Source organism: Homarus americanus, unplaced genomic scaffold (genome assembly GCF_018991925.1).
Source record: "Homarus americanus isolate GMGI-L3 unplaced genomic scaffold, GMGI_Hamer_2.0 scaffold32871, whole genome shotgun sequence".
Taxonomy (NCBI): domain Eukaryota; kingdom Metazoa; phylum Arthropoda; class Malacostraca; order Decapoda; family Nephropidae; genus Homarus; species Homarus americanus.
This window is the reverse complement of record NW_024748870.1, coordinates 4,189,447-4,215,843: the sequence shown is the minus strand read 5'-3', so window position 1 is coordinate 4,215,843 and position 26,397 is coordinate 4,189,447. Positions and strand designations below refer to the sequence as shown.

Sequence of the window (26,397 nt, the reverse complement as noted above, 5' to 3'; positions counted from 1 at the left end):
CCAATCACAGTCCGATGCGTCATATGACGTCACCGATAACGCAACAGCGACATACTGCGCAACCTTACTCGCGCCGCTTACCCCCGTTTTGGTCAAACATGGTGGGAGGTTTGAATCCAAAATGGCGCGGCTGGACCGCCAGCTGCTCTCCGCATAAATGACCAAATTTAACGCGTAATTAAAGCATTTCAATTCTGGCAAGGCACCGCGTAAATCCAGACTCAACTGTACATCACACCTTTTTTCACTCAAAATTGATGTTTGTTTTTTTTCAATAAAAATTGGCAAGTCAATGAAATGTTTGAAAATTTTAATTTTATTTCAAAATTTCTCATGTTGAAGTGAGATGTACTGCATGAAAAATCATAGAATAGGTTTTTTGACTTAAAGAAAACTTTCGACATATAACATTTGGATTGGCAAAGTCCCAGCTAAAGTGACATATAGTACAGTATAACTAAACAGATTTGACAAATACAGCCATGAATGGACACTTGTGATCCAAAGTGGATATTTCTCCATCGTAAACAACATTTTTTAGGATAAACTGCCATTGGCTTAAAGGAAACATAAATTAATTGTTGCGTTGTAGTACAGTTTCTGTTAAAGTCTTATTAAATATATACATTATGTGGTGAAAATGAGTCATAAATCATGATTAGAGACTTTAAAATGTTTTCTGTCAGAGTCTTAAATGGGGGTTACAGTCAATAGACTTCACCATTTTCTTTAATACCTCAGTGTCACTGATATTCCAGTAAACAGTATGAATCTTTATTACATATATTATATCTGTATATATATACTGTATAGCAATTGTGTTGGCCATTGGAGGCTCACATCCTAGCCATCCTAAACATTCTCCTCTGCTAGGCACTGCTGTAGGAATGTCATGGAGTGACTGTAGTAGGCTGCAGTGTCTTGCTGGGTGATGGTGCCCGCGACCAACTCTGTTATCTGCTGCAGATGGTGCTCCCTCCATGACTTCATGGTGTGATCTGCAGCTGTAGCTGCTACGCCATCATCTAACAACTCTTGAATTTCATTCAGTCGCTGCTTTACATCACATTTCATTTTAGAGAAGCACTTCTCAATGAGATTCAAGAAAGGGCTTTATGGGGTAAGCTTCTTGACAGGGTTTTCACACATTGTTGTGTGCTGGAGCATTGTCCATCATTATGACAACTCTCTCATCCCCAGCACTACACTGAGGTTTTCTAAAAAAATCGTGGGTTCTATCACTATTTTTTCCTCCTCAGGAAATTTCATAGTAAATACACCTCCCTGGTCACTGATGGCTATGATGAGTAACATTTTTCTTCCCTGCTGTCTCCAAACAATTCTAGGAGCCCATATCCTTCAGTGCTCTGTTCTCATGACCTTGAGGGGTATACAGATTAACCCACTCTCTTCGACATAGACTCAGTGTGTCATAAATCCCATTTGAAACATCCACTCCACACATCTGTGAGTTCAGATAGGGAAATTTTATAATTACTATATTCACTTTCTTAAAGTATTATACAGTACTTGTACAATATTACACTAGCTCTCTTACACAAGTCTGTTTATAAGAAATGTATTCTTTCATAAGACCACATTTATGAATGTAGAGCACCATACTGTAGGTACTCTCGCTCCAAAAAGTATCATTACGATTTTGTGTGAGACATTATGACACAACGGTCAAAGGATTTTGACAACCTTACCGAGACAACAGGAGTCGTGGTGTTCATTGTGATATTCATAGGACCCTTCTGTAAAGATAATTTTTGGAGTGAGTATATATTTTAAGAAACAAAATCAAACTTGTAGGATATACTGTAGCTACTTACGATTTTTAAAGATTTTTCTTGTGTTTTATTTACATTCATGGGTAAATTCTTCACCTTTTTCAAAGTAATGAGAGACAGATGAAACGCCCGGTGGAGTGTGTAGGTTGTTTGACATGACTTTGTGAATTTTGGAGTTGAGTGTCTGCAGAGTGATCATGGGATTGGCCTCCAAGACCCTAATACAGAAGTCCATCATGTCATCATCCATTCTCCTCTTGTAATGGCTGTAGTTTTCTCAGTCTGGACATATATCTTGTTAACACTCCAGGCTGTAGTCCTTTTTATGTCCAGCCATCTAGCCAGAGTTCAGTAGTCCTCACCTGTCAAGTAACTGTCCACAAGACGCTCCTTGTCCTCCTCATCAACACGCTTGTACGCCTTGTTCTAGTGAAGTGAGGAAACATGGATAATTCTGTCTCTAACATTGCCTCGGCTTAAACGGAGTAACCAATCACAGAAAAGTATGATGTACAGGTTCCAATAACATTTTCAGACACCCTGAGACAGCAAACTGCCTTGTTAGATTATTTAAGACATCAGAAATTTGGGAACAACACATTTTACTTCTTTAGATTTCATTTGCAGTAAGGCTAAATCAATTTACATTTGTCAAATCTTGTGTATATTTATGTAATTCATGTGAAAACTGACGCACTCAAAATATAAATGTCGCATCAAATGATTGTTTTCCAATTCAGACCGGTCAGTTGTTATTTCATTTGAGAATGTTGTTTCACTTTGCAAACAGATAATTACAATACAAAACATCAAATTTTGTCGATATAATGTTGAATTGGAGTGAAAAAAGGTGTAGAAGAAATATTCAGTGTACAATATTGGTATGAATTTTTAAATATACATTGTGTTCCAGTGGTGTAATGTGATTATTAGCTTGGCTGTATAATATGGGCAATTTGTACTCGACCAAATTTATCTATGGTAATAATTTAAGGTGTTTCATGCCCACAAGTTTCAGTATTGCAATTTAAAGCTGAGGTACAGATATCCCTCGGGGTACAGAAGCTCGAGTTACAGACAGTTGTTCAGGAATGTAACCTTTCTGTAACTCGAGGGATGCCTGTTTAGTATTATGGTACATGAGCAAATAGTGCCACCAATAATCCTGAGTTACTACGGGGCCTAACAGAGCCACGGGTGAGGAGAGGTACATGGCTATCATACAGTCAGGTACCAACTATGCTTGCCAATGTTTCCCTTGCTGGGATGATTGTGACTTCCGGGCTTTATTTACCGTCACTCTCATTGTCCCCTCTTACTGTGTGGCCTTGAACAATATGGTAAGTTCCACTCGGAAAAATCTCACCACGGTTCTAGAGAAATGAGGTGAATGTGTGTTCTATGTTGGGTAGTCTGTGGCACATTACCCTACTATCAAGCAAATGAAGATATGAAACCTTAACAAAATTCACACGAGTAGATTGAATATAACAGTATTTAGTTGTAGATTGTAATTACTGCACTGTAGATGTTTGATGTTTATTTTACTAAGAATCTCCCTCTCCAAGAAGTTAGAAAAGATGCCTGATGGATTGGATCTCTTATAAATTAGTCTCCATAGGATAATTTGATACACATTTTTAGATAACTCTTAATGGTTCTCAATAGATATACATTATACGGAATTATTTTCCACGGTGAAATACTCGGACTTATTCAGTCTTATTTATATCACACGGTTTTCAAAGTTCATTTTATTCAGTGCATCGTAAATAGTGACAATGTGTTCTTGGTTTTATATATGAAAAATTTAATATTGCGTAAACAGACAACTAAACTGTGGAAGCAGAACTTGGGTAGTCGCTGTTTGAGATGTAGTAAACGTCACATGTGAAGTAGCAGCTTGATGATGGACAGAAAGTTATAGTGTACTGTATCAAGGTGATGTGAGATGAGTGGAACTTACTTTCTTGTGAGCTTTTGGCATTTGGTTCTTTTAATGTACTACTATTGCACTTTATTTTAATAAGGGGAATCTATTGTGGTGATTGTTAAGTTAACGATGCCATTGTACTTTACATCTGTGTTCCTCCTATTTCAGAAATAATTTAGCTTACCATTATGACTCGTGTACTGACTAGCGATGTACCGATACCCAAATTTTTGCCGATCGATACTCATTTACACGCCAATACCGATACTAATAGAAAAATAAAAATTATTTAAAAATAATAGGAAAGCTTAAAGACAGCTAACTATATGTATGAGATATGATCGGCTGATTCGACAGAAACCTTAATTTTATTTGGAATGTAAAATATCTGTAGGTAAAACACAGACAGTAGTAACCTTACTACTGTACTAACTTACATAAGGATACATTGTACCACCAAGTTTGAACAAAAATAACGTATATTTTCAAATCTTATTCCATTTTAGCAAATAATTGAAAGTAATTTAGTAGAATGGCAGTATTTGAACTAGAAAACGCTCATTATAAAATACACAGGTACAGTTTCTAGAACAATTCAACACAAAAGCTTAGATTGGAATTAAATGTTTCAAGCAAACATTTACACGATCTTGAGTTCCATAATAGTATTCAGTATTCATAGTTAAAAAGTCTCAAATTGTAGTTTAAAGACATGAGTGTATACATTACCACCATTGATGAATAATCCTTCACTTTCCACTGATGATTGTGGAGAAGAAAGAGACAATGTTGAAGGTTCAGTATATTCGTCTTGGTTTTCCACTAATCTAAAGGATTTCCTTCATGTGCTTGCAATTGTAATGTCTAGTACAGTATCTGTCCATTTCAGCTCTGACAATTGAAGTTATTACAGTGTTTTTTAATCCGAAAGAACTTCTTGGAATTGATCTTGGTACTATTGTGTCTGAACGCTCACTATCACCCTCTATCACTAACTGGTCTAAACATTTATCAAAATTGAAGTCCCTGAAGTCATCAGTTTGCACAGACTGTCTAGGTTCTGTGCACTTCAGTTTCATCTTGTATAAATATTGTATAATGAACAAAGATGAATACGTTTATTGACCCCAGATTGGAATAGTATGTGTTACAGAAAATAAATACAACTGCTAGTTGCATTCCAGAGTATTTCATTCATGGTAAGATCTGCCATACTGTAGGTGTAATAATGGAAATGGCAGTATCAGCTGAAAATTGGCCGATAGCGATACTCCCAAAATAGGCCGGTACCACCGATACCGAGACATCGGTACATCCCTAGTACTAATTTTAATGACTAGATACTTATCATATGTTGATGTTTATGTTAGATTTAGTACAATAAAGCTGCAATTTACTCTGTTGAAGCACACTAATGTAGTTCTGCCATGTAATAATCTGTTGGTCTTGTTATATTTATGATGTAGATTATTGTCAGGTATAGTAAGTTCCACTCATGTTCACACAGGGCGAGTGGTGAGGAGCGCTACTCTGCCGTCACACAGTTTGAGGCAACAGATGCCCGGCGCTGCTTCCCCTGCTGGGATGAGCCAGCACTAAAGGCCACTTTTGACATTACACTTGTTGTGCCGTGTGACAGAGTGCCATTATCTAATATGGTAGGGAAATTTCATGACCTAGACACTTAAGTTATAACACGGTTCTCACAGTCGGGGGAAAAAAAAAGTCTTATGTCAGGAAGTTTTGTATCTGACATATTGTGAGAACCCTGTACTGTATGGTAAATCATCTACCAAACTTACCTTAAGAATAACTAACAAACTAACACGGGGTAATTGTAGCATTAGTTTTACACTTTTGGACACTGGTCATTTCATATACAGGTTATTTCTTACTTGGGTTTTGTCTTTGTCATACACAAGGTTTGGTTCTTTCATTACACAAGATCAAAATGAAAATCTTGTGGTCTGTTTATTATTAATGCAAGTTATGTCAGGTTATTGCTCGTATGAAACAAATTGTGGGTTTAAGTTTGTGTAAGAAATGACTTGTGTATGATCAATTCAGATATAGCACACACACACACACACATACATATACATACATACATACATACATACTATATGCATACATATATAATTATCTTGGATGTGTCATAAATGAATTAAAGGAATATTATGTTGATATGAATTTATATTTTCTTTCATATTCTTAGCATTAATGTAAACTAATTTGTTTCCTGTTTCTTAGCTGTTTAAATCCATACCAAAAATCTCCTATTTTTGTCATTAAATTTTGAGCTGCATTTCATTTTTTTTTACCCAAACTCTATTTTACTAAGCTGGTCAAAAGACGACCATAGAGAGCTGGCAATATTAATTATCGTTTTTTCTCTGCTGGGGGGTAATTTAGTGATAATTTTCATTGATGTCTACAGCCCGAGATCTCACGAACGCCCTATGAATCAGACCCTAACCTGCATGTGGTGAAGTTTGCCACGACTCCCCTCATGTCAACATACTTGGTGGCCGTTGTGGTGGGAGAGTACGACTACGTGGAGGACACTTCTAGTGACGGCATCAAGGTAAGTCTGCTGCTTCACCGTTCGTCCTCGTGATGTCTTGTATTATTATTTAACGTTGATATAGAATTGTAGACCTAAGAGATAAACATAATTATAGACCTAAGAGAGTTGCCTGTACTTTTTTCTTTTATATTTAAGAAATATTATATAGAGTACCTTATGTTTTATTTGTCTTAACATCCTCAGTGTCTTGGCAATACTTTACCTCCCTCATCCCATCCTTCCACCTCCCTCTCAGTCATCTCTTTCTCTCTCTCTTGTGTACCATCCATATCTGTATTATATCTCTCTTTACTAATCTTTCATTTCCCATTCTGCAAATACTGTATGTCTTCACCACCATACCACACCCTTGTCATCTTCCCTTACAACATTCCTTCCAGATCTTTTTTATATTTGTCTTATTCTTTACATTTTATTCATCCCATAAACTCTACTGGGTGTTGTTCTTAAGCACATCCATCTGAGACTTCAACCTTGTGTCTTTCCTCATGTACTGTGACATTCCCTGTACAGTACATTCCCATTATTTACTCCTTACAAGTCTCTTCCCCCATGACATAATGCATTGTTGATAAGTCCAGGTGTTAAGGTCTTGATATGATGTGTTGTCAGGTTCGTGTTTACACTCCGATGGGGAAGCAAGAGCAAGGGAAGTTTGCCTTGGAGGTTGCCACAAAGGTCCTGCCTTATTACAAAGAGTATTTCAACATTGCCTATCCGTTGCCTAAGATGGACCTCATCGCTATTGCTGATTTCTCCGTTGGTAAGTGATGGTTTTTATCAGTGAACAGAGTTGCTTTATGGTATGTTAAAAATGTATATCAGTGGATAATGATCTTTGAAACTTGTTACATATTTTTTTTTCAGTTTTACTTGTGACATGCAATTGATATGTGTATTTTAGTTTAGTACTGTATTAGATTTATTTATCCTATGTCAATATTTGTGCTTATGTGTGATAGAGGAAGTGATAGATATGCAGTATAACCTAACCTAAGATGGGTTTATCACTCTCACAGTACATCAAGTTTCATAATTGTATCGTGTTTCCTGTAACTATCACTACAAAACCAACTAAACTTCATTCAAGGAAATACTACGTATACCCCAATTTTTATGCTGCAGGTGCCATGGAGAACTGGGGTTTAGTGACTTATCGGGAAACTTGTCTCTTGGTTGATCCCCACAACACCAGTGCCAGCCAGCGCCAGTGGATTGCACTTGTTGTTGGACACGAACTTGCCCACCAGTGGTTTGGTAATCTTGTTACAATGGTGAGTGTTTTTTTTTTATTATTATTATTTTGAAATATTGAAGTTAATGTTTTAAGCACAATACAGTATAATAATGAAGATATCTTGCTATTGACATACTATAATAATTGTTTATTCATGAGATTAATTAACTTCTTGAATCTGTGATGACAGGAATGGTGGACTCATCTGTGGCTGAATGAAGGTTATGCTACTTTTGTGGAGTTCCTGTGTGTTGACCACTTGTTCCCAGAGTACGATATCTGGACACAGTTTGTCACCAACACCTACATCCGGGCGCTGGAACTAGACTGTCTCAAGAACTCACATCCCATTGAAGTACCTGTTGGTCATCCATCGGAGGTGGATGAGATCTTTGACGACATTTCATATTCCAAGGGGGCTTCCGTTATCCGCATGTTGCACTCTTACCTGGGAGATGAGGTACAGTATATACTTGGTTTTATTGCCACAGCAGCTGCTAAATATCGAACAATAATACTTTATAACAAAATAATACAACTTGCACTGCACCACAAACAATGAACTTGACAGAATATATCTAATACATTTTGTTTCAGGACTTCAGGGCCGGCATGAAAAAATACCTGACACGTCATCAGTACGGCAACACCTACACAGAGGACTTATGGACGGCGCTGAGTGAGGCGTCTAGTAAGCCCGTGGCCGAAGTAATGAGCACGTGGACCAAACAGACAGGATTCCCGATGATTTCCGTCGCCTCACACCAGGACGGAGACAACAGAGTCCTCACCCTCACGCAGCAGAGGTTCCTTGCTGATGGATCCACAGGTGAGGTGCAGCTTTAGAGTTTAATCTTTGGAGGGTGAGAGGGTTAAATTATTTTCTTCAGAGGGCTAAACTGTTTTCCTCAAAGAGTCAGACTGTTGTCTCTGTGGGTTAAACCATTACCCTCAAAGGGTTAAACCAATGGGTTATTGCTTTCAAAATATAAGAAGAGATTATAAACCATAGTGACCATGAAATCATTGTAGGTAATAGATACAAACATGACAATTGAGACTTGAATATTCTGGTGGTGTTTGTGGTTAATAAATATTGTAGTTCCATAATCTTAAGTGAAATAAGCTGGGGTGTCTAATCTTCAGGTGGAATAAGCTAGAGTGTGTAATCTTCAGGCGATACAAGATATGTGCTGTATAGAGAAGGTAGATAATGATAGATAGTTTACTCAAGAGTTCTCACTAATCCGTTTATCTCAACATGATGTACAATATCCATTACAGGAGACAACAGCCAGTGGATGGTACCGATCAATATCTCAACAGAGAAGAACCCATCAAAGGCAGTGCAGGAGGTGTTGCTGGAGGGCAAGACAACACAGGTGGTGCTGGAAGGCATCTCTGAAAACACTTGGGTGAAGTTAAACCCAGGAACTGTAGGATACTATAGGTAAGCGGGTGAATATCCTTAGTGATTTTTCTTAGGTACTCTTATGCAGTACATTAGGAAGTATACTTAATGGGAAAGTTGAGAAATGTGTAGGTTAGGGTTAGGTTTGGTTGGTTTAGGTGGGGTTAGGTTTGGTTGGTTTAGGTGTGAAGGACCATTTGTTGATTACCACGTTTTAGTATAGACATAACAGGAAACAACAGCAGTACACACCCTGGCTAGAAGGTCATCATGCTGACTGAACGTATGGGGATGGATGTGTTACAGAACGTGTGTGCTGAGTGTGTGTGTTCCTTGATTCTTCTTCATACAGTCATTCTTAACTAGATTAATTTATCTGACTGTGGAAGGCTTAGGGGACAACATCTTCCTCCTTGTTCATAATCTAATTCACTCATGTTGGTCTCCTGCAGGACACAGTACACCCCAGAGTTGTTGACTCAACTCATACCAGCAATGAGAACCAACTGCCTTCCACCTCTTGATCGACTTGGTGTGTTTGATGACCTGTTCTCTATGGTAAGTACCCCAGTACACCATCTACTACTTGTAATTTTCCTGTTTCCACCTGAGGGGAGCTGAAAAATGTGTGAGAGAGAGAGAATATATACGTGATTAACTATATTGAACTGGCCATGCTCACCCTGGACGACAGTAGCCTGACATAACAGCTACTCTACAATCACTTAAAGATTGGCAAACATATTCTGGCAAGCAGTGAAAAAGATATAAGAATACAGTACTCTTTAAGACAAACATACAAACATGAAAAAAGTGCCAAAATAACTCTTCCCCACCTGGGAGATGTTGTAACGTGTAGTGAAGCGCTCCCACGAGAAAGTTAAAGCCTTTGAGTTACCGGTAGTTTGACTCGTGCCAAGGTGGACATGTGCCATCCCTGGAAAGATGCTGTTGCCACCCCTCCTACACTATATGCAGCCCTCCACACATGAAACATCTAAGAACAACCAGCTGGTCCTGTATCGGCCTTTCAAGCAAATTAACAATGACAGCGTCATTAAAAATTCTTATTCTGCCATCACTGGATGATCATCATATTGTACTCATTCCCGGTGACATCATTGTATTGTAATACTGGGGAATAAATGTGATCTATCATTATAGCCCATTATTGGAACCCATTGTGATAAGCAGCCCATTATGACCATGGGCCCATTATGACTATGGGTCCATTATGACTACAGGGCCCCTTATGTCTATGGGCCCCTTATGACTACGGGCCCCTTATGACTATGGGCCCCTTATGACTACGGGCCCATTATGACTACGGGCCCCTTATGACTACGGGCCCATTATGACTACGGACTACAGGCCCCTTATGACTACAGGCCCCTTATTACTACGGGCCCATTATGACTACGGGCCCCTTATGACTACGGGCCCATTATGGCTACAGGCCCATTATAGCCCATTATTGTAACCCTTGTGATAAGGGGCCCAGTATGACTATGGGGCCATTATGACTAGGGGCCCATTATAGCCAATTATGACATGGGACCCATAATGATATGGGGTCCATTATGACATGTGGAAAATTATGCCATGGGGTCCATAATGACATGGGGTCCATTATGGCATGGGCTCCGTAATGACATGGGGTCCATTATGGCATGGGGTCCATAATGACATGGGGGTCCATTATAACATGGGGTCCATTATGGCATGAGCTCCATAATGACATGGGTCCATTATGGCATGGGGTCCATAATGACATGGGGTCCATGAGGACATGTATCCACATGACAGGGCCATATACATGGGGTCCATTATGGCATGGGCTCCATAATGACATAAAGGACATGGGTCTATGAAATGACATGGGGCTCCATAACGACATGGGCTCCATAACGACATGGGCTCCACATGGGCCCATAACGACACATGGGCTCCATAATGACATGGGGTCCATAATGACATGGTCTATAATGACATGGGGTCCATTATGACATCAAAGGTCCATTATATGCATGGTCCAACTATTATGACATGGGGGTCCATAATGACATGGGGTCCATTAACAGGCGGGGGTCCATGGGGTCCATAATGAGTAAATCCTTATATATGTCCGTGACATGGGGTCCATTATGATCCATAATGACATGGGGTCCATAATGCCATGGGTGACATGAGTCCATTATGACATGGGGTCCATAATGACATGGGGTCCATTATGACAATCCATAATGACATGGGGTCCATAATGACATGGGGTCCATAATGCCATGGGGTCCATTATGACATGGAGTCCATTATGACATGGGGTCCATAATGACATGGGGTCCATTATGCCATGGGGTCCATTATGATATGGGGTCCATTACGATATGGGGTCCATTATGATATGGGGTCCATTATGATATGGGGTCTATAATGACATGGGCTCCATAATGACATGGGGTCTATTATGACATGAGGTCCATTATGGCATGGGGTCCATAATGATATGGGCTCCATAATGACATGGGGTCTATTATAACATGGGCTTGTAGTGATGGGTTGTCAGACCACAGCTTACATCTCAGAAACAGTCCAGACTTGACCCGACATTAGGGGGGTCAAATGTAAGGGTACCCCTCGCAACCACTCAAGGAGTTACAAATCAACTGGCTCTCCTCCCATGTCACACGGCCCCAACAAACATGTAAGAAGGCACCGGCCGACTCTCTCCCAATATACACAATAACCTACACCGCAGAAGAAGTCCAGACCTGACCTCACATTAGCCAGGTCAAATGTAACCCTCGAGCCACAAATCAACCAGGGCCTCTCATGTCACACGGCCCCATCTGAAGATTTCTCCAGAATATACAACTTATAGTCTCTGAAAAAGTCCAGACCTGACCCTACATTAGCGAGGGCAAATGTAAGGAGACCCTTCGCCGCCCCCCTGATCAGCTCAACCTGACGGCTCGCCTCCCAATATATAGGACGTCCTAGTCCTCCCTCTGCTCAGACAGAGAGAGACAGAGAGAGAGTGTGTCTTGTAACCAAGAAGGGCCAGCTACCACGTCCCCAGTCCTGCTCGAGAGAAGTCAGGGGCCGGAGGCAAGCCGCCTCCGGTCGCCTCCGGTCGGTAGCGAGTTGCCCTCGATACACCGGTGCCCAGCTAAGCAGTCTCCCACAGAGACAACCCAGGACCACCTGCTAGGCCTCCCCTAGGTCACGTGAGTTTTTGTCAGAGCTTTCCATGGGATGAGTTACTTACGTGGGAAGTGTATTCATTTCAGGTTCGTGTCCGAGAATCAGAGTGTCTAGTAACGTAATATGATGTCCTAGTAACGTAAATATAATGTCCTAGTAACGAAGGTGTTATTAATGTGTTCATGTCATTGTCATAATTAATAAAGAGTTGTAACGAAGCGGTGTTTGAGAAGTCGCCCTTAAGACGTAATAGATGTGTATTGACGTATAACTATCACGGCCACGCTACCAAAATCTTCCTCTCTTTTATACTCTTACACTATCAATATTCTACCTACTGTATATGTAATCTTCTTCTTGTGAGATTTGTCTCATTACAGGGTCCATTATGGCATGGGGTCCATTATGGCATGGGATCCATTATGATATGGGGTCCATAATGACATGGGGCCCATTATGACATGGGGCCCATTATGACATGGGGCCCATTATGACATGGGGCCCATTATGAAATGGGGTCCATAAAGACATGGGGCCCATTATGATATGGGGTCCATTATGACATGGGGTCCATTATGACATGGGGCCCATTATGACATGGGGGCCCATTATGACATGGGGCCCATTATGACATGGGGTCCATTATGACATGGTGCCCATAATGACACAAGGTCCATTATGACATGGGGTCCATTATGACACAAGGTCCATTATGACATGCAAGTGTTGGAATGTTTGTGGAGCAAGGGTGTACTGCACTAAGACCTCCCAGGGATGTGAATGGATTGTGGTGCAGACGGAGACAAATTCCCCGGAGTGTGGCCTCTCGGCACGGCGTCATTTTGGGCGGGTAAAGGCCGTCGCGCACCATCACCACCCCATCCATTACCTGGTCGCCCTGTTTGTTGAGGTACCCGACTCCGGGCTCCAACACATCTCCCCGCCAATGAGACCAATTCCCCCGCCGAATACAGCTTATGAATCATGGAAATGCTGCAACATTTGTTATCATCAGAGCAGTGTATTGATTTTCTGGCGTGGGCATCGCACTTTACATTCTTTTCATTGTCATTCGGATTTGCAACGGACAGAGACACGCTCGAACGCACTGGGCCCCAGCCGGTTTGATTTTTAATTTTGCCGCCACTATTATGACTCATGAATAACAACAATACAACACGCATTTGTTATCAGCCCAGGGAGGCGAAGATTGATTCTAGCGGGAGTGATCGTTCAGTTTGGGCGTTAAGGCAAGCAGGGCTGTATCGTCTGCCTGAGAAAACAATAATGGAGAATAAATGAGAGTTGGTTGGGAAGGTTGTGGCTCAGTGTTGGCTGCCCATCATAGTCTTGGAGCTGTAAAAGATTCCTTATGGTTCATTTATTGATAATATTGAACGTTCCTTATGCGGTCTAGTCTAATATTTTTTCGTCACACCTTGTACAGGAAATGTAATAATCGAGACTCGTTCAAATACATCCCTGGAAATTAAAAACTCGAACCTTTCCTACTCTCTACCGTACTTTAAATAACGTTAAGTTACAATATCGAATTTCCTGAAACAGATCTGAACGAATCTCGATAACTGAACAACTTTTCTTCAATACAGTGTAAAGAAAAAAACATTAAAAGATGCTCAAGGAAACAGACATTATTAAGTTGTTTCTCTTAACTAGGCTAAAGAAGACACCGCTGGTATTGGTATTCTCAGTGGAGTTTAGACGTAAGTTTGAGCCGCTCTGTGTGTCGTAGCGTATATGAGTCGTACCTCTAACACCTCCAGTTAGGGTAGAAAGTTAACTTGCAATATTATAAGAATTTGACGTCTCTCTTCCCCCTCTGTTGAACATGTGTGTCTCCATGTGCTACAGGTGTGGTAGAACTAACAGGTGTGTCTCCGTGTAGTAGAACTAACAGGTGTGTCTCCGTGTAGTAGAACTAACAGGTGTGTCTCCGTGTAGTAGAACTAACAGGTGTGTCTCCTTCGTGTGGTAGAACTAACAGGTGTCTCCTTTGTGTGGTACAGGTGTAATAGAATTAACAGGTGTGTCTCCTTCGTGTGGTAGAACTAACAGGTGTGTCTCCGTGTAGTAGAACTAACAGGTGTGTCTCTTTCGTGTGGTAGAACTAACAGATGTGTCTCCCTTGTGTGGTACAGGTGTAATAGAATTAACAGGTGTGTCTCCTTCGTGTGGTAGAACTAACAGGTGTGTCTCCTTCGTGTGGTAGAACTAACAGGTGTCTCCCTTGTGTGGTACAGGTGTAATAGAATTAACAGGTGTGTCTCCTTCGTGTGGTAGAACTAACAGGTGTGTCTCCTTTGTGTGGTACAGGTGTGGTAGAAAGGTGTGTCTGTGTGGTACAGGTGTGGTAGAACTAACAAGTGTGGTACATGTCTCCCTTGTGTGGTACAGGTGTGGTAGAATGGTGTGTGTGTGGTACAGTTGTGGTAGAACAGATGTGTCTCCTTCACGTGTTAGAACTAACAGGTGTGTCTGTGTGGTAGAATTAACAGGTGTGTCGCCCTTGTGTGGTACAGTGTGGTAGAACTAACAGGTGTCTGTGTGGTACAGGTGTGGTAGAACAGGTGTCTCCCCCTCATGTGGTACAAGTGTGGTAGGACAGGTGTCTCCCCCTCATGTGGTACAGGTGTGGTAGAACAGGTGTCGGCCCAAGTGGTACAGGTGATAATAATAATAATAATAATAATAAACGGTTTATTAATAGAGTTGCAGCCGGTGGCTGAAAATATACAGACTTACATTTGATTTAGACATAATGATATAATATGCATTGAATACATTTACAGGGCTGTACAGTACATAAATCAGGAGTTGTTTAGAACTGGGGTCTCCCCCCCCCCGTGTGGCACAGGTGTGGTAGAACAGGTGTCTCCCCCTCATGTGGTACAGGTGTGGTAGAACAGGTGTCTCCCCCTTGTGTGGTACAGGTGTGGTAGAACAGGTGTCTCCCCCTCATGTGAGAGAACTAACAGATGTGGTAAAACTAACAGATATTTCTCACTTGTGGTACAGGTGTGGTAGAACTAACAGGTGTGTCTCCTTGTGGTACATATATGGTACAGGTGTGTCTCATTGGTGTATAGATGTATTACAGGTGTAGAAATAACATGTGTGTTTCTCCTTGTGGTACAGGTATAGAACTAACAGGTGTCTCTCCTTGTGGTAGAGGTGCGGTAGAACTAACAGGTGTGTCTCCTTGTGGTACAGGTTTGGTAGAACTAACAGGTGTGTCTCCTTGTGGTACAGGTGTGGTAGAACTAACAGATGTCTCCTTGTGGTACAGATGTGGTACAGGTGTGTCTCCTTGTGGTACAGGTGTGGTAGAACTAACAGGTGTGTCTCCCCCTTGTGGCACAGATGTGTAGAACTAACAGGTGTGTCTCCCTTGTGGTGCAGATGTGGTAGAACTAACAGGTGTGTCTCTTGTGGCACATGGTGGTAGAACTAACAGGTGTGTCTCTCCCTTGTGGTACAGATGTGGTGAACTAACAGGTGTGTGTCTCTCAGGCACACAGGGTGGTAGAACCAACAGGTGTGTGTTCTCCCCTTGTGGTACAGATGTGGCAAGTAGGTGTAGTAGAACCAATAGTGTGTCTCCTTGTGTGTACAGGTGTGGTAGAACTAACAGGTGTGTCTCTCCCTTGTGGCACAGGGTGGTAGAACTAACAGGTGTGTCTCTCCCTTGTGGTACAGATGTGGTACAGGTGTAGTAGAACTAACAGGTGTGTCTCTCCCTTGTGGCACAGGGTGGTAGAACTAACAGGTGTGTGTCTCCCTTGTGGTACAGATGTGGTACAGGTGTGGTAGAACTAACAGGTGTGTCTCTCCCTTGTGGCACAGATGTGGTACAGGTGTAGTAGAACTAACAGGTGTGTCTCTCCCTTGTGGCACAGGGTGGTAGAACTAACAGGTGTGTGTCTCCCTTGTGGTACAGATGTGGTACAGGTGTGGTAGAACTAACAGGTGTGTCTCTCCCTTGTGGCACAGGGTGGTAGAACTAACAGGTGTGTGTCTCCCTTGTGGTACAGATGTGGTACAGGTGTAGTAGAACTAACAGGTGTGTCTCTCCCTTGTGGCACAGGGTGGTAGAACTAACAGGTGTGTCTCCCCCCTGTGGTACAGATGTGGTACAGGTGTACTAACAGGTGTGTCTTGTGGTACAGGTACAGGCGGGTCACACCAGCACCGTGGAGGTACTAAAGGTGCTGCGGGCCTTCGAGGACGAGAGGGACTACACCGTGTGGTCTGCCGTCCACAACTGTGTAGCTCGCCTCAACCAGCTGCTCTCCCACACAGAGTTCCACCCCACCTTCGCCGCCTTCGTCAGGCACCTCTTCGCCAAGATCGGACAAAAACTGGGCTGGGAGGCCAAACCTGGAGAGAGTGAGTGTTGAGTTTTTTATTTTAGCATTGTTTAACCTGACCAGACCTGACCTAACGTAGCCAAATCTAATACGAGTCTAATGTAGCCTAATGTTATTTTAGTCAAGTGTATATATGTTGTTATTATTATTATTATTATTATTATTATTATTATTATTATTATTACTATTACTATTACTATTACTACTACTACTACTACTACTACTACTACTACTACTACTACTACTACGTGGCCTCCAGCCTCCCCCAATAGCCACACCTTCGCCACCATTTATTTACCTTAATATTAAATATCCTAATACATAAGCAACTATCCTATCTGTGTTAAATTAGTTGAGCCGCAGATCGATGCGGCATTCGGTGACTGTAGCCTCATAGTCGATATCTGCAGCAGTTGACGGAGTAGGGGCAGAAGCTCTCGTTCCCCTGCGGCAGAGCAAAGCCGACCGAAGGAGAGAGAAGGACAGTCGACATCTCATCCAGGCTGTGACATAACTTCTGGGCTGCTGCTTCTGTTCGGAGATCAGCTCCGCGAGTCTGGCGTAGAAACATCTTGCGCTTGGGCCCATCCCACCAGAGGTTGTGAACACTAGCGGAGTGAAGCTGCCTTGATCGACATTTTGAATTCTCTCCCCATATGCCCTTCTCTTGTCGTTCTCGTTCCTCCTATGTGCAGCATCGAGAGCTAGGTTACGGTGACAAACGCCCATGGGATCAAAAATCCTGATGTCGAAGAAGGCTCGCTTGTCCTCATTCAGAAATTCCCCAGCGCACTGACGCCCACACGTTTTAGATGTTTGAAGTCCCGTGTTGGAGGATCGCCATCCAGTGGAAGCTGAGGGTCGGTTCTACCATGACGTCCCGCAGGTTTCCCTTCAACATATTTGTTGTGAGATCCTTTACCCCGCCATGCCTCATGCATATGAAGCCCCCTTCTGGTAAAACCATGGCGTGATCGCCATCATAGAATAAAGGCCACACATCGCATTGGGAGGGCAACCATCTACTGGCCAACCGTACCTTAGAGCAATGGCATCTGTAAATTTGTTTGTTGCGCTGAAACCATTTGCCCTTATCGCAACGAGTTAACCAGTTCGAGGCGCCCACCTCCTGCGCTATAGCTACTTTTTTTGTCAGATTTTCTGGAACCTGCAGCAATAATTGCTGCAACATGTCATTTTGGCAGTGCTGCCGATCTGTTGTAATGGATCTACGGATCTTATTAACTTCGCTGGTGTCCACTTCCCCTGTTGCATTCTGGGCTATTATGTGGTCAGTGAGGGCTACCGTGAGCTTAAGTGAATTTTGATGTTCAGAGTCAGCAATCTCCTCTGGATTAGTTAGTCCCATCCCTCCCAGTCTTGGTGGAAGTGCAAGAAGTGTTCTTTCTACTGGGGTTAAGTCGTGGTGTTTCACTAGTTTGGGAATGAACTTGACACTGATTGCTTTTCCAAAGGGTGGAGGAGGGTCGATCTCAGGGGATGGTAATGATCAGGTAGTTCCAACGATGCTTGACTCCAGTGTGGAATGCCGCAGCGTCGCGACAGGTTTCAGGTGTTAGCACCGAGAGCATTTTTGATTTAACCCACTTGCTCACCTTTCCCTACGCATCGGGTCTTGAAACCAGAGGCCAATTACTGTTTTGATGTCTTTTGGCCATTCCTTAGTTATTTTGATTTCACTTTCGCCGAACTCACAGCCCATCATACGATCTGGCTTTCACGAGGAAGGATTTGCTGGCGTTTGGTGGTACCTCATTTGTGGACCCGATGTTACCAGGTCCCACCACTTTTTTGATGTCCTCCACTTTCCTTGCTCCTGTGAGGTCTACTACTACTACTACTACTACTACTACTACTATCACTACTACTACTACTACTAGTACTACTACTACTACTAGTACTACTACTACTGTACCTGTATTTCCTGCCGTGCATGTTCCATTTCCATGCATGTTAAAGCGTGTTAATAGTGTTATAAATACGTGTGTGATGTGAGGTAGGTTTAATTTGTGTTGTTGGAGGATGATGATAACAACTAATAATAATAATAATAATAATAATAATAATAATAATAACTATTAATAACAATAATAATAATAATAATAATAATAATAATAATAACAATAACAATAACACATACTTGATGTAAAAAGCCACATATTGACAATGGTGAGTCACTTAATACGACTTTGAATTTTTAATGAACTAAACTAGACAATGTACAGTATATAAAAACCCAAACAGCTTGTGGGTGTATACAATAAATATTTCGGCGTCACGGGGGGGGGGGGGCACAATACTGTACAGTATATTGGTTGGCGTGACTGTGGACAAGTTGACCTCGCTGGCCGGGTGAGTGCTAGTCATTAGCCGATGATGAACTACCGTTTACACTACTCCTCTGATTAATTATGCGGGTTAACTAGGGAGCCGTCCATGGTAGTGGGTCGTAAAGTGTCCCTTTCTCCCCTTCTCCCCCCTTTCCCCCCCTTCCTCCCTCTAACTTAAACAATCCTAACATACCTGTAACCTAACCTAATCCAGTGTAGCATTGCCTAACCTGACCTAACTCAAGCCTGCAGTGTTAGTTCAGGAATATGAACAAGAGAGGGAAGGATGGGTAATGCAGAATTGGGTAGGGTAGAGTAGGATGGTCAGACAACGACAGGGTAGGATGGCCAGACAGGGGCAGGGTAGGATGGTAGACCAGGATACGGTAGGATGGCAGAAGCGCCCCGCCCTCCCACAGACGTCAGCCCACCCTCCTCGCTATCACTGCTGGGTCGAATTATTGACCTCAAACTTTATAATTAGTGTGAGGTACCTGTGAGGGTCAGGTCCTGTGTACATCCTGGAACACACACACACACACACACACACACACACACACACACACACACACACACACACACACCTACCTACCTCATTATTGTCATCACCCAGGTGCCACCCAGTGTGAGAATACATTACCTGTTCCTACCTGCCCCCCCTCACCTGTTCCTCACCTGCCTTCACCCACTCATCTTACCACTGTACCTTGTGGCCAGGAGTCTCAAAGGTTCCAAAGTTATATTTCTCCCATAAACTGATGATGCAAGATGGCAACTAATTGGATTAATTAAGTCTAAATAGATTAATAGTGTGTGGGAAGGGAGATTAGTGTGGGGAGGGAGATTAGTGTGTGGGAAGGGGGATTAGTGTGGGGAGGGAGATTTAGTGCGTGTGAAGGGGGATTAGTGTGTGGGGAGGGAGATTTAGTGTGTGTGAAGGGAGATTAGTGTGTGTGGGGAGGGAGATTGTGTGGGGAGGGAGATTAGTGTGTGGGAAGGAGATTAGTGTGTGGGAGGAGATTAGTGTGTGAAGGGATTAGTGGAGGGAGATTAGTGTGAGGGAGATTATGTGGGAGATGTGTGGAGGAGACAGGTGGGGAGGGAGATTTAGTGTGTGAAGGGAGATTAGTGTGTGGGGAGGAGATTTAGTGTGTGTGAAGGGAGATTAGTGTGGTGTGTGGGAGAGTGTGTGTGTGGGAAGGAGATTAGTGTGTGTGTGAAGGAGATGGGAAGGGAGATTAGTGTGTGTGTGGGGAGGGAGATTTAGTGTGTGAAGGGGGATTAGTGTGTGGGGAGGGAGATTTAGTGTGTGTGAAGGGAGATTAGTGTGTGGGGAGGGAGATTTAGTGTGTGTGAAGGGAGATTAGTGTGTGTGAAGGGAGATTAGTGTGTGGGGAGGGAGATGCACCTATGGGAAGTGAGAGACAGAAAGAGGGAGGGAAGGAAGGAAGGAAAGATATGAGAGATAGAGAGGACTGGAGAGATAATAATAATAATATACATTGGACATAAATGACTTGTTACATACATTGGTGGTTTAACAAAAGCCTTCATTAGAGAAAGGTGAAGGAACATACAGTGAACATACAGATCAATGTTTGCACACGTAGATCATGTAAGCTGAGGTGTTGAACAGCAGACACGTAGTGTAGTAACTCCCTCACAGATGGCGTTATGAGGGGCATCACGTGGAGTACTAGTTCCCTCACAGGTGGTGTTATGCGGGGCTTGACGTGGTGTAGTAATTCCCTCACAGATGGTGTTACGAGGGGCCTGATGATGTAGTAGTTACCTCACAGATGGTGTATGAGGGGCCTGATGATGTAGTAATTCCCTCACAGATGGTGTTATGATGGGCTTGATGTGGTGTAGTTATTCCCTCACAGATGGTGTATGAGGGGCCTGATGTGGTGTAGTATTTCCCTCACAGATGGTGTTATAAGGGGCATCACATGGCATAGTAATTCCCTCACAGATGGTGTTATGCGGGGCATCACGTGGTGTAGAAATTCCCTCACAGGTGGTGTTATGAGGAACTTCACATGATGCTGTAGCAACTCATTCACTATGTGGTGTCGTAGCATCATGGGGCACCACGTGGTCTGAGGTGTAGTCCCAGGCCTCTCTATCCTGGAGTCTCAGGGAAATTACCACTGGGTACCTGGGACCTCACTGTGTGAAGGTTAACTTGGGTAAGACTCAACTGCCGATTTGTTTTTCACTGACTTAAGCACTATTCAACACTGGTTCCATTCCTTTCCCAAATGAAATAGTAACTTCTGGCGAGAACTTGTTGATATTCCGGTGGGGAGGAGGGTTCAGGGGAGGGGGTTGGTATGGGCCAACATAACAGTTGACGTGGCTGCTGCTGAGCAGCGCCAGGTGCGTCTGACCCGTCTTGACCCGTACTGTACATGGTGAAAGGAAGAGACAGAGAGATCACTGTTGACGAATGACTTTCAACCACAGACTATCAGGTTTATTTAAATACTTGACTAGTTGGCTCCAAGATAGCTAGTTGCTAATCACCTCCAACTTGGTGTTGACCACAGAGCACCTGGACACACTGTTGCGGTCATTAGTGTTGGGTCAGCTGGGTCTGTACGGTGATGAGGCCGTCGTGGCCGAGGCCAAGAAGCGACTGGCTGCCCATGTAGCTGCCACCACCACCCTGCCGGCTGACCTCCGTTCACCCGTCTACAAGACCGTCGTCTCCCAGGCTGATGAGAAGACCTACGACCAGATGATAAAGGTTAGCAGTTGTTGGTGTCACTGAGGAATCATGTTGAAATATACAGTACATAAGCTTAGGAAGAGAGTCTGTTTGATGAAAGTTCCAGCCACACTCAGCACCTTATTGGGTTATGTGTTAATTCTATTAGTGATAAACTTGACCATCATCACTGCACCAAGGAGGTTGTAAGTAAATAACAAAGAACAGACTGACCTCATGAATGGCCAATAAGTTAACAAGGGGAGGAAATGATGGGGTAAAGTGTAATATTACAATATATTGGCTAATTAATTTTCATTCTTATGTACAATGTTGACCTGTACTTCTCTCTGCAGCTGTACCGTGAGGCAGACCTACACGAGGAGAAGGACCGTATCTCCAGATCACTTGGTGCCACCCGCGACCCTAACCTCATCCAGCGCGTCCTTCAGTTTGCCATGTCGGTGAGTCTCGGAAGTTTGTCTCTTCAAACTACCATAATAAATATATTATTGCATGTTATTCCAATCTACTATTAAAGTTATGCCTCTGTGTGTGTGTGTGTGCGTGTGTGTGCGCGTGCGTGTGTGTGCGCGTGCATGTGTGTGTCTGTGTGTGTGTGATATGCACTTTGTCTCTAGGATTGGGGAATATTTCTTCACGATCTTGTATATTATGTTGCAGAATGAAGTGAGGAATCAGGACACCATATTTGTGATCATCAGTGTGGCCATGACTGCTCCAGGACGCTCTGCTGCCTGGGCCTTCTTCAAGAAACACCATCAGGAGCTTGTAGACAGATACGAGGTCAGTTTTCAAGTTTATTATGAAAAGTTTGTTGCGCTGTTGCCTCTACAGTAATTTAACTTGTGTATACTGTAGTTACTGTAATTTGAATATAAAATCAATACTGTACTGTCTATTGTGTTAATGATCATTGATGCTTTTAGGGATGATAGAAAAGAGATAATTTCTGTGCATCCATTTTATGAAGTCATTATCTATAGAGTCGGTCATGTCTATTTGATCTCTTCTGGTATTCATTATAGTGATTTATATGCGTTGTCCATTATTGTAAACAGTGCCCCTTATCTGCATGCTGTAGACCTTGGTTCATTCCTTGTTAGGGGATATTGGTTGTAATTATTTAAGATAGTTATGTAAAAATGCCTCATTGCTCCATTATATCAGTTAAAAATGAAGTACGGGGTGATTTATTTTATTCGATAACCCTAGATAAATCTCACACGCTAAAGACTACTTACAGGTATATCAGTTGGGAACCTATTGTGTTGCGTAAATGTAGCCTAATGTTACATGGTCCTGAGAATTATCAGGTTTCACATGATTTATCACGTGATCCATCAGTGGCTTTCTGCGGTTTTCACTCATTCATGCCATGGCGCTCACTTTGTTAGAACACTTGTTTCTCGTCGAACATTACGTCAAGAATGCATCCTTTGGGAAATGTCATATTGCATATAAAAGTCGCTATGGTGGTCGTACAAAACCTTCAAAATCATCGATATGGAAACTGTTGAAGCAGTTCAGAGAAACAGGCAATTATCGGTGACACAATTGGTAATATTCCCCAAGAAATGCCCCGCAGAGCATGCTGCCAAGAATAAATTTGTACCTGCAACATGGTGGTGGACATTTTCAGCACTTCATTTAAGGTAATCAATTGTGTGGATCATATCACATCTTTCTGTCACATTAGGCCACATTTACACAAAATACTGTATTAGGTTCCTGATTGGTATATTGTTTAGTGTAGTCTAGGAAGTATATAGGGTTCTCGAATAAAAAGATCACAAAGATGACCATTATAGTCTATTTTATTTTATGTTTACTTGCACAGGGTGGTTACCTGGTGACTCGTCTTATCAAGTACATCACGGAAAACTTTGCAACTGAAGAGATGGCGGCTGAGGTGGAGACGTTCTTCCGAGAGCGACAGATTCCTGGGACGGAGCGCACGGTGCAGCAGAGCTTGGAAACTATACGTCTCAATGCTGCATGGTTGCAGAGGGATCAAGATGTCATTAAGAAGTACCTTACCGACCTTCCACTCTAGAAACTTCGACAGTATTTTCGCGTCAGTACTAGTTCAACTATTATTGATTGTTATTTTGACTGAAATTAGCGTAAGTAAATGAGCAAGAAAAAGAAAGTGTGGTCCTTAAAGTATCTATGCAGATTATGAATAATTACTCACAAGGCTGTTTATGTTGAAACTGACTCACTACCATTAATACTCACTGGCTTGTAAGCTTTCAGTCAACAGTAAAATGACTTTTATTTTACTGTTATAATCCATTAATAATCTTAGTTAACAAATTAAGAGTGAACCTGCAGTATATGTTTTTGTAATACTGCATTGAAACAATGTCTACTTTGTGAAACTGTAAAACGTACGTGAAAAACAGGATGCCGACATGTCTAACAATGCATTTTACCTTACTGCTGTTATGGCTGAACCTTGTGTTTATGCTATTGGACAATAATGAAGCCCCAAGATACAACTGGTGTACAATATTGGGGGCTCAAGGTACAACTGGTGTACAATATTGGGGGCTCAAGGTACAACTGGTGTACAATATTGGGGGCTCAAGGTACAACTGGTGTACAATATTGGGGACTCAAGGTACAACTGGTGTTCAATCATGTTGATAGAAACATTGTGCTCAAGATGAAGTATGACAAAGCACATTACGCTTTAGGGTGGACCTAATATGTTCAAGGCAGACATCAATAGGACATAAACCATTGTATTATTATACTTCTAATGCACAGAAATGAAAGTAAAACAATAAACTGAAGAAAAATTCAACGAGGATAAATCTAATTTAAGAAGGTAAACCTACATTAAACATATACAGTATCTAGTAAATTACAAGTTCAGAGTTAGTTTTTGTTCTTTAAGGTTGTAAAATTTACAGGGAATACTTGGAATGAGGTTGTAAGATTTTATTCAGGCTCTTAATCTATAGCCGAATGTAAAACTAATATACCTGTGTGTGATGATGTACCGTACAGTCAAAGAAAAAAGTCGCCTTACGCCCACCTACAGTAGTGTTGTTCTGAAACACATGATGAAATTTGGGGGTAAAATTTCCCATCAGTTACAGTGAAGCCTCGAGTCTGAGCCACCTAAATTAGTGTAACATAACTGACTGATTTCTTTGACTGTACATGGACACTGAGAGGATGAAGGGGACAAAGTGAGTATGTGTGTGGTGAAAGACAGACAGAAGGTATCATGAATGACTACACTTGCTGGATAGTGGTAAACAATGTTGGACAAGTGTAAGTTCACACATGAATTTAAGGAGTAGTATTTTTTTTTGTTTCATTACCAAGAATAGGATCTTGACAATATGAAGGGGAAGCCAATCATTATTGTGTGTGGGTGTCACTTTTATAGAACAAGTAAATTAACCTAAAACTTGCTGCTAATAAGTGTTATGATGCTACTCTTGGTACTGTATTAGCTGTTTGTGTAATGTTTTGTATTTGTCACAGTTATAAGGATCATTTTCATTTAATTCTGTTTTAAGATGGTGTCCAGAAAACTCCTGAGAGGCAATGATAAATCTAGGTGCCTGTTAGGAGTATTTATTTAAGCAAAACAATGAACTATTAAATTGAACTCACTGACCAGATGTGAGGTAACTTGTAAATCAGTTGTAGACATTAAATAAGACAACACGTTAATAACAAACCATGAAAACTAAAGATTAACAGACACATAATGTTTAGAGGAGCTGTAGTAATCACTAAGGTAAAAAAGTGAGGGCAGGACACATGTGAGGGACCTGATGTCTTGTAATGTTACCTTCAGTCCACACGATTGAAGTGGAGGGAATCGAGCTTAACCTACTAGTGTACTGTACTGTATCCTAAAGTGATTACTTGCTGACAGTTGTGAGTAAGTCCACCTGTTGGGCGCTGACCTGGTATTTGTGATCTTATATGATGAATTTTAATGTTTTCTTAACTTTTAAAGCTTTGAGAAGTCAAAATAAATTTTTCTGAGAGTCTTTGTAACTCGGATCTTTTTACTTGAGCTGTTTTTGCCCTGATGTTCTTGATAATGGTTTACCTAATGTGATGTTTTGTACTCTCAGATAATTATACTTTTTGTATATCTTTTCCTATAGTTAGATAATAAGTGTTGTATTTAGCTACACCTACCGTATTTGGTTCATTAGTAACACAATGTTGCACCATTTCTTGAATGCCATAAGAACTTTTGTTAAAAGGACCTGAAAGGTTCACATACTGGTGTTAGTCCTAAGTGTGTCTGGCGTAATGCAGTAGCCGTTTTTACTGATGGGATGGAAATTTCGTATTTTTAATTTTTTAAGTGTGCTTTGACAGCAAGATGAAGTCAAACTTATGATTTAATTCTCGATTACAAAAAAGGGAAATTGATTTGCATATCTAATGCAGTGCAATATAATTTTGAATAAGGCAATGCAATATAATTTTTGAATAAATGCCATAAAATGTAGAACTTATGTTTTATTTGTTCCTTCGTATGTTTGGGAAGATAATGATATTGGATATTATGTGTGTACAAGTGCAGTAATACAGTCTTTGAACATAATATCAACTAACTACTGTATTGTGCTTGGCCTTATGGTGGAAGCCACTAATGTCAGCCAAGATTGAGAAGGTCTATAATGCATTTAAAGTTTGTGGAAGCTGACCTGACATATACTGTACTGTAATTTCTTTAGAAATTGGACATTTTGGGTACAAGGGATCTAAATTTGAA

The 26,397-nt window shown here is 41.7% G+C and overlaps 1 protein-coding gene across 2 annotated transcripts in view; it reads left to right on the top strand.

Annotated features, from left to right (window-relative positions):
• Window positions 1-26,130, top strand: part of LOC121853214 (puromycin-sensitive aminopeptidase-like) — a 33,592-nt gene extending 7,462 nt beyond the window's left edge. For both annotated transcript variants that reach the window (XM_042347218.1, XM_042347219.1), the window contains exons 4-16: window positions 5,234-5,384; window positions 6,164-6,310; window positions 6,926-7,076; window positions 7,439-7,587; window positions 7,741-8,010; window positions 8,148-8,379; window positions 8,835-9,000; window positions 9,414-9,519; window positions 16,350-16,569; window positions 21,454-21,653; window positions 21,971-22,078; window positions 22,299-22,421; window positions 23,476-26,130. In XM_042347218.1, the coding sequence (XP_042203152.1) occupies window positions 5,234-5,384; window positions 6,164-6,310; window positions 6,926-7,076; window positions 7,439-7,587; window positions 7,741-8,010; window positions 8,148-8,379; window positions 8,835-9,000; window positions 9,414-9,519; window positions 16,350-16,569; window positions 21,454-21,653; window positions 21,971-22,078; window positions 22,299-22,421; window positions 23,476-23,691 (2,239 nt within the window). In that variant the 3' untranslated portion in view covers window positions 23,692-26,130. The remainder of the gene's footprint in view (window positions 1-5,233; window positions 5,385-6,163; window positions 6,311-6,925; window positions 7,077-7,438; window positions 7,588-7,740; window positions 8,011-8,147; window positions 8,380-8,834; window positions 9,001-9,413; window positions 9,520-16,349; window positions 16,570-21,453; window positions 21,654-21,970; window positions 22,079-22,298; window positions 22,422-23,475) is intronic.
• Window positions 26,131-26,397: the final 267 nt, after the last annotated feature.